The 8,813-nt window shown below is 54.2% G+C and overlaps 1 protein-coding gene across 1 annotated transcript in view; it reads left to right on the top strand.

The window, feature by feature from the left end:
- Positions 1-691: 691 nt before the first annotated feature.
- Positions 692-8,813, top strand: part of E2F2 (E2F transcription factor 2) — a 31,517-nt gene continuing 23,395 nt past the window's right edge. Inside the window, exons 1-2 of the mRNA XM_003934876.3 lie at positions 692-1,111; positions 7,651-7,756. Of these exons, the coding sequence (XP_003934925.2) occupies positions 860-1,111; positions 7,651-7,756 (358 nt within the window). The 5' untranslated portion in view covers positions 692-859. The remainder of the gene's footprint in view (positions 1,112-7,650; positions 7,757-8,813) is intronic.

Below are 8,813 nucleotides of genomic sequence, written 5' to 3'. Positions count from 1 at the left end.
ACATGTGCTAGCTAAGCAGCAATGCAAACTAACGAAAGGGCCTGTGGCCTGGGGACTACACTGCTGGGTCTGGGCTCGGGTCCGGACCCCGCGCCAAAATGTTTCCCTTCAATCCCAGGGAACCCGGGCCCATTTCTCAGCGCGCTGTGCACTGCTCTGGACGCCTCTGCACTGTGCATCCCGGAACCACCCCCCGTCTCCGTCTCGCCGGCTGCTCGCTAGCGCTGGCCGGCGGCAGGCTGCACCGGCAGCAGGTGTGGCTGCCCCTTTAAGCAGCGAGGCTCGTGTTGCAATCGCCGCCTCCCGGACGGGTTCTTTCCGGGGGGTGGAGCCTGTACTATCGCTGCAGCCAACCGGAGCGCGGCATTTTCCGCGGGAGATCCGAATTTCGCGGCACGCAGTTTGGCGCTAAAAAAAAAAAAAGAAGAAAAAAAAAGAGAAAGACTCAGGAACTAGAGAGCAAGCCGCGAGGAAGTCGGTGGAGTCAAGATCCCCATCCCCGTCCCAGCGCATCGCGTCTCCGCCGAGCTCGCGGGCACGCCCGGACCCCTCCCCAGAACCGGCCGGACCCCAGGTGCCGTGGCCTTGGGGGGCGCGGGGCGTCCCGGGTCGCGGTGCCCGCCCCTGGCAGTGCCACCACCGCAGCCGCCGGGCAGTCTCCAAGCGGCGATCTCCAAGCGTTGCTCGGCTCGGCCGCGGGCCAGGAGGGGAGGGTCTGGCCTTGCTCCGCAGGCGTCCATTGGCGGCTTCCCCCGGCCTCCGCGCCATGCCGCGGGCTGTGTGAGCGGCGGCAGCACCGGATCCCGCAGGTGTCCGAGGGCGCGCCAGGCCCATTTGGGTAGGGGGCGCCTTACTCGCTATGCTGCGAGGGCCCCGGATCTTGGCTTCGGCCACTGGGCAGCACCCGAAGGTGGTGCCCGCGATGAGCCCCACCGAGCTGTGGCCGCCCGGCCTCAGCAGCCCCCAGCTCTGCCCAGCTACTACCACCTACTACACGCCGCTGTACCCGCAGACGGCGCCTCTCGCTGCGGCGCCCGGCACCTGCCTCGACGCCACTCCCCATGGATCCGAGGGCCAAGTTGTGCGATGCCTGCCGGCAGGCCGGCTGCCGGTAATGCTGGGGGTCCCCACCCCTTCCCTCTATGCTTTTCCAGGTGTGGGAAAGGAGGGAGGGGCGCCTGAGATCTAGTCTGAGTGAAACAGGTAGAGTTTTGGGGAGAGGGAAGATGAAGTTTCAGTTCCCAGGACCCAGTGCCCCCACTATCTGAGTAAAAGACCCTTTGATTTTCAGACTTTGGATGAAGTAATCCCAACCATTCTAGTGGAGTGGAATGAGCACTGGATTGCGGGTCTGGAGGGAGACCCAACCCACTACTCCCACTACACTGTGTGACCGCGGGGAAGTCCATGCAGCCTGCGTTGCCGCCATTCATTCATTACTTCATTGTTTGGCCCAGAAACCAGTACTGGGTGCCTGCTATTGTCTAGGCAAAGGGCATGGCCTGGGGGCACGGTAGGACTTTAAGACAGAGGGATAGGTCTAGTGGGTCTCTCAGGTCCAATCTGCCATGGACAGACTCCAAGTTGTCCAGTCAACTCCTGGCATAGTCCCAAGTATCTGCCCTAGGTCCTCCCCGAGGCCCAGTCTTTCCTCCCAGACAGCCTGTAGCAGATACAAATGAGGGCAGCCCCTTGGGTTCCGTTCACATTGGCTGCTCTCTCCCCAAGCCCCCAGGTTCGTTGCCAGAGAGGGCCCAAAGTGTAGTGGCACCAGGCTGCCTGCCGATCTGGGCTCAGGGTGTGTTTTGTGGGAGTGGAAGTCTTGGAGCCCGTCTGAATCAAAACAACTTTAGGGTTGGGGGTGGAGTGGGAAAAGCCCGGGGGAGTCAGGTGGTGGTGGTTGAGGAGCCTGGTTTCTGGTCTGACTTTGCCACTAATTGTGTGTGTCCTCTGGGCTTCAGTTTCCTCTCCTTGACAATGCATGTGTGCACAGGGCGGCTGTGGGGCTAGCTCTTCTCAGCCACGTTCAGCTCCAGGTCTTGGGTTTTGGAAGCAGGCTCCAGGGAAGGGAAGGGGATGTTGTAGGTTTGCTTAGTTTTGAGTAAGTTCAGGTACAGGGATAAGACCACTGCCCACTGCCCCAGAGGCATCTGGTCAGACCTGTGCTAGTCAGCAGGCACAGATACCCAGCCAGCTCTGGATGCAGGCAGAGCCACAACTCCCTGCCAGTGGACTCAGGCTTTGCCCATGTTCAAAACTTTAACCTCACTGGACATTATTTCTAACTGGGAAACCCTTACTGTACATTACTTCTAACTAGAAGGGCAGTGAGCAGGAATAGTATGATCCCCACTTTACAGGTTAAGCAACCAAGGATAACTCAGACTGGGCATTTTGTGTTCAGTGTTTTTTGTTTTTTTTTTTTAAAAAAATATATATATACATATATATATATATATATGTATATATATACATATATATATATATATATATGTATATATATATATTTTTTTTTTAAAATAAAGATGGGGTTTCACCATGATGGCCAGGCTGGTCTTGAACTCTTGACCTCAGGTGATCCACCCACCTCAGCCTCCCAAAGTGCTGGGATTACAGGCGTGAGCCACCACATCAGGCCTTTTTTTTTTTTTTTTTGAGACAGAGTCTCGCTCTGTAGCCCAGGCTGGAGTACAGTGACGTGATCTCAGCTCTCACTGCACCCTCCACCTCTTGGGTCCCAGTTCAAGCAATTCTCCTCCCTCAGCTTCCCAAGTAGGTGGGATTACAGGCACGCGCCACCACACCCAGCTAATTTTTGTATTTTTAGTAGAGACGGGGTTTCACCATATTGGCCAGGCTGGTCTTGAACTCTTGACCTTGTGATCCACTCGCCTCAGCCTCCCAAAGTGCTGGGATTACCACGCTTGGCCCAGTGTTTTATAGCCTAAAATATTTTTGTAGTTTGTGAAATAGATGGCATTAGTAGCTCCATGTTACGGGGGAAACTGAGGCTCAGAGAGGGGATATGACCTAAGGTCAGAGAGATGGGGATGGGCTAGAGTGATGGGACTCACAAGGCAGTAGGCTCTTCTCTTCTTTAAAATTTTTTATTGTAGAGACAGGGGCCTCCCTATGTTCCCAGGCTGTTCTCAAACTCCTGGGCTCAAGCAATCCTCTTGCCTTGGCCTTCTAAAGTGCTGGGATTACAGGCGTGAGATACTGCACTTGGTCAGGCAGTAGGCTCTTCTCTATGTAGCCCTGACTTTCTTCAATACTGCCTGACTTAGAAGTTGTGTTCCCCGCAGGGAAGGGAGCGCTTCGGCAGGCCTACTTTTCTCTGGCCAGCTGCTTTCAGACTGGATGTTTCAGTAACAGCTGTGGTTTTGAACTGCTTTGAACCCTCCCAGAGGAGCGAAAGTGCATCTGTCCATACCTCCCTCCCAGAGGGCCTCAGTGATCTTAGCAAGAAGGGCTCTCTTTTACTGAGGCCACTCATGTGCCAGACACTGCTTGGCACTCTTCACGCTCATTATCTTGGTCAAGATGTCCAAAATGAGGCATCTTGCAGATGAGGAAACTGAGCAAAGAAAGGAAGTCCCTTGCCCAGGTCACAAGCAAAGAAGCAGGGGAGTCTCCTTGCAGCAGAGCACCCTAAAGGCTGCCAGGCCCAGAGCTCCTGCTCCTGTCAATCCCCAGGTGCCCGGGGCCCAGCCCTGTGGGCAGGCCTGCCCTCTGCTTACTCATTTTACAAGGGTGTGACCTGGAGCAGGTCCAAATCTAACCCTGGGTGTGGCCGCTTGCTTTGTGGCCAGGCTGCAAAGTGCAGGGTGAGCAGGATTTGTTGGGGAGCTTCTGTTTAAAGGGACCTCAGGCACTGTCCAAGGATGGCAACCAAGTTCAATGGCAGAATGAAAGTCAGAACCTAGATCTCCTGGCTCCCTGTCCAGAACTCTTTCCAAGTCCTCTGAGGAAGGGTCAGGGGATGCTCCTTTATTTCATGCCTCCTCTGGCAGGCACAGAGTATCATTCTCTTTCATCCCTGCTGGAAGCTCTGTCCAGGCTGGAGTGCAATGGCATCCTCTCTGCTCACTACAACCTCTGCCTCCCAGGTTCAAGTGATTCTCCTGCCTCAGCCTCCCAGGTAGCTGGGATTACAGGCACCTGCCACTATGCCTGGCTAATTTTTGTATTTTTAGTAGAGACGGGGTTTTACCGTGTTGGCCAGGCTGGTTTCGACCTCCTGACCTCAGGTGATCTGCCCCCCTTGGCCAAAGTGCTGGGATTACATATGTGAATCACTGTGCCCAGCCCTCCTTTTCTTTTGTCTACATTTTCCAAATTTCCTCTTGTGAGCCATGAAAGAAAATACACATTTTAACAAACAAGTCTGCAAGGCAGGTTGAATGAGGAGATGCAGGCCCAGAGAGGCAAGACAGTGAATCTCAGGCTGCCCAGCTACCGAGTGCAGAGCTGGGATCTGAAAGCGAATTTCGACCCCTTACATTTGCTCCTACCTCCACCATCTTACTTAGGGTTTAGGAGAGACCAGGCTCCACTCTGCGTGACCTTGGGCAAGGCACTTCCTCTTCCCCAAGCCCCAGTTTCCTCACCTTGCTGCCCGTGATGGGGTTGTGCCTGGGGATCTCTGACCCTCTGCACTTCTGCAGATGCCTGAGGAAGGAGCTGTACTCTTCTCCCTAGGGGTTGGCAGGGTGGGCTTGAGTCCTGACCAGGCTTTTAAGATCCAGCCAAAGGGGCTGCCTAAGAGTGCCCAGGGCAGAGCTAAGTCAGCCTCTGGCTGTGGCCACAGCCTTTGCTCCCCTTCCCCCACCGCAGTCTCTTTTCAGTTCACCCTTGAACTTTCCCCTTTTCCCACTGGCGTCCCCCTCCCTGGTGGGAGCACTCCCTATGGGCAAAGTGCTTTGCTGCGCTATCTAGCTGAATCCTCAGCATAGGTGGAGACCATAATGCCCATTTTATAGGTGATTTGAGGTCAACTGATTTCCCAGCTAAGAAGGGGGAAAGCCTAGATGCAAAGCCAGGCCAGTCTGACTCCAAGACCTGTGCTCAGCCTCACCTCGATCTTGATCCTCCTGGGCTTGGCCTCTGCCACCTGTTCTGCAGGCTCAGCCCAAGCCATAGGCTGGCTTTCCTCTGAGCACTACCCAGAGGTGTCTGGGAGGTATCCATAGGGGACACTTTGCTGCATTGGGACTCTGGGAGTGCAGAATAAGGGTGAGGGAGAGTGAGAAAAGAGAGAAGTGTGTGTGTGTGTGTGTGTGTGTGTGTATGTGTGTGTGCACGCACGTATATGCCCAGGCTTTGGAACAAATTCTAGCAAATCCTGGAGCAATGTGTGTGGAATGGAGCTGCAGCAGCCTGGTACATGGCTTTGGAGTCAGACAGGCCTGGGTTCAAACCCTGGCCGTGACCTTTGTATGACCTTTGGCATGCCGCTTACCCTCTGTGAGTTTCCAATTCTTGTCCTCTGAGAGCGAATGCCAATACTGATGTCACAGGACTGTTGTGAGCATGTAATAGGCCCGGCATAGATATTCTGTTCAAGGTCTTTCCGGGTTTCTTCCTGGTGTGTTCCAGTGGGGAGGCAGGTGTGGCTGGGTAGACTCTGGGCTCCCCCACCTCTGCCTCAGATAGAACTTGGCCTGAACTTCCCTTCCTCTCCCTGCCCTTGGTGCTCCTGCCCAGGGATATATGAAGAATACTAGGATGCGCAGCCTTGGTCAGGATGGATGGAGGCCTGGGAGCTCACCAAGCCTCAGTTACTGCAGCTGAACAATGGGGATTAGTGGTGTGGGAAGATTCGGTGAAGCTATGGATGTTGGGGCGTGGCTCAGGGCATGTGGAAGGTCTCAGGCAGTGACTGGGCCTTTCTCTAGTGACAGGGTGGGGCTAAATCCCTAGAATTTAGGATTTCACCAGTGAGGAGGGTAGAAAAGGAATATTCAAGAGACTTCATGAGGAATGAGCAGGAAAGTGTTTGGATGGTGTCTACGTCTGGGTAGTGGTGGAGAGAAGGAGTGTCATATCTAGGCTCCTCAGACCAAAGAGCAGGGCTCCTCAAATCAGCCCAGGACGACGTCCTGGAGGGGGCAGGAGTGGGGGAAGGGGAACTGACAGCAGGAAGAGCTGTCACCACCCCCAACACCTGTCAGCCCAGCTGTGCTCAGCAGCAGTTAGAAGTCTCAGCCCTGCCGAGCATGACCTCACCACCAAATGTTAAAATAAGCCTGGTCTGTCTAAGCCAGGTTAGGGTTGTCTGGGGAACCCAGGGTTTGAAGGAGGAAAGAAATGGGCTTGATGACTGCCAGAAGGATGTGTCAAGGAAGAGGCTGATCTTAGATTTTAGGGAAGGGACTCGACTGTGTGTTCCCTAAACACCCACTGTGTGCTGAGACACAGTCTGAGAACTTTACAGAATTTAAAGGAGCAGGGGCTAACTAGGGTGTTTCTCCCGCATGCATTAGCCAGGGAGCTAAGTGATTCAAAGGGAAGAGACTGGGGGATTAATTCGCCTGTTCCAAGGTTTTTAAGACCCAGAGGCTGCCCAGGTGGTGCCTTCCTTGAATCCTTACAATAGCCCCTTGAGGCAGGCATTTTCGATCCCATTTACAGAGGAGGAAACTGAGGCTCCTGGATGTGGAACTTTTCCCCCAAGTCATACAGTGAGCCTGTGAAGGAGCTGGAGCTTCAAACATGGGTCTCTGACCTCTATCCCAGTGTCCCAGTGCCCCAGTCCTGCCCCTGCCCTGCCCCTGCCCAGCCCTAACCAGGAGAGAGGGCCTTTCCGGGGCAGTGCAGCTCTGGGCCTAATTGGGGCCTGGGTGGTGACAGGGTGGAGAGGAGCAGATGGGTCTGTGGTTTGATTTCCCCAGCAGGTGTTTCCCAAGCTTGGCGGGAACAGAGAGGGAGAATGGGGAGGGGGGAGGGGTGGCCTCAGCTGCTTGTCCTTAAGACTTGGGAAGGATTCATTGTCTGCCCCTCTCGGCAAAGAAAGAATGGCAAATGCAGTCTATTCAGGAGACCCTGGGGCCCTCAAGCTGGAGCCCAAACATGGGGGTGGGGATGTTTGCACTGCTTCCCACTGTGGGCACCTCCCTGGGGTGTGGCACTGAGCCAGGAAGTCTCCTGGGTCTGGGCGGATGCCCAGCCCCACCCTGATAAGGACCAGCTGTGGGACTGTGATGGGCACTCAGTCTGGCTGGGCCATCTGCTTCTGTATTGGGGGGGGGCTTTCCCCACCCTGATGTGGTTTAGGCCCCACCCACTGCTTCCTCCCAGTATCATCCTCTGGGTGTGGTGGGGTGAGGAGCGGGTGTAGGGGCATACTTGGGGCCTGTGGTTAAGGAACCCTGAGCCTTTGGCCAGACTGGTTTTAGTAGGGTCTCAAGTGCCTGGGCCCCAGAGGATGAGAGTTTGATTTGCCCTTCAGAAAACAAGACTTCCTCTGAAAGCTCACTTCTCAGGTCATTGATATTTTCCTATCAAAGACAGCAGTGCTTCACCAGGACTGGCAGTAAACTGAGGTACAGAGGTGGCTGCTAGTGGCCTTATCACTTTGGCCCCACATCAGGAAAGGCTACAGGAGGATTGATTCTCAAACTCTGCCTCTCTCTCCCACCTCTCTCCCAGGCCAAAAGGAAGCTGGATCTGGAGGGGATTGGGAGGCCCGCTGTGCTTGAGGTCCCAACCTCCAAGGGGAAGTTCATCAGAGTGGATGGCCTCCCCAGCCCCAAAAGTAAGCAGTGCTAATGGAACCTCAGGGGTAGGGTGGGGTGGGGCAGGGGCAGAGGGCAGCGCCCTGCCTAATCACTGGGAGTCATATTTGGATCACTTTCCAGTTTACAAAAGCTTCCTGTGCATTTTCTCACTTGATCCCACCAGGTAGGTAGGCCTGTCTCCCTTTACTAACCAGGCAACTGAGATTCAGAGAGCTTGAGTGACTTGCTCACGGTTTCAGAGTGGAGTCAGGACTAGAGCCTGGACATGGAAGTCTTGCACTACTTCAGTGTTGTTGTTTTTTTTTAAATTATTATTATTATTATTATTATTTTTTTTTTTGAGACAGGGTTTCGCTCTTGTTACCCAGTCTGGAGTGCAATGGCGTGATCTCGGCTCACTGCAACCTCCGCCTCCTGGGTTCGGGCAATTCTCCTGCCTCAGCCTTCCTAGTAGCTGGGACTACAGGCATGCGCCACCATGCCCAGCTAATTTTTTTGTATTTTTAGTAGAGACGGGGTTTCACCATGTTGACCAGGATGGTCTCGATCTCTTGACCTCGTGATCCACCTGCCTCAGCCTCCCAAAGTGCTGGGATTACAGGCGTGAGCCACTGTGCCCGGCAATTATTATTATTTTTTATATAGGTGGGGTTTATACCATGTTGGTCAGGCTGGTCTTAAACTCCCGACCTCAGGTGATCTGCCTGCCTTGGCCTCCAAAGTGCTTGGATTACAGGCGTGAGCCACCACGCCTGGCCTGTTTTTGTTTTTAGACATGTCTTACTCTGTTGCCCAGGCTGGAGTGCCGTCTTGGCTCCCTGCAACCTCCACCTCTGGGGTTCAAGCAATTCTTCCACCTCAGCCTCTTGAGTAGCTGGGATTACAGGGGCATGCCACCATACCTGACTAATTTTTGTATTTTTAGTAGAGATGTGGTTTCACCATATTGACCAGGCTGGTCTTGAACTCCTGACCTCAAGTGATCCACCCACCTCAATCTCCCAAAGTGCTGGGATTACAGGCATCAGCCACCATGACTAGCCAGTCTTGCACCACTTCTACCATGCCATATAC

The sequence above is a fragment of the Saimiri boliviensis genome, chromosome 11 (assembly GCF_048565385.1).
Source record: "Saimiri boliviensis isolate mSaiBol1 chromosome 11, mSaiBol1.pri, whole genome shotgun sequence".
Classification (NCBI taxonomy): domain Eukaryota; kingdom Metazoa; phylum Chordata; class Mammalia; order Primates; family Cebidae; genus Saimiri; species Saimiri boliviensis.
Note: the sequence above shows the minus strand (reverse complement) of the source record. Positions and strands in the feature narration are given on the sequence as shown.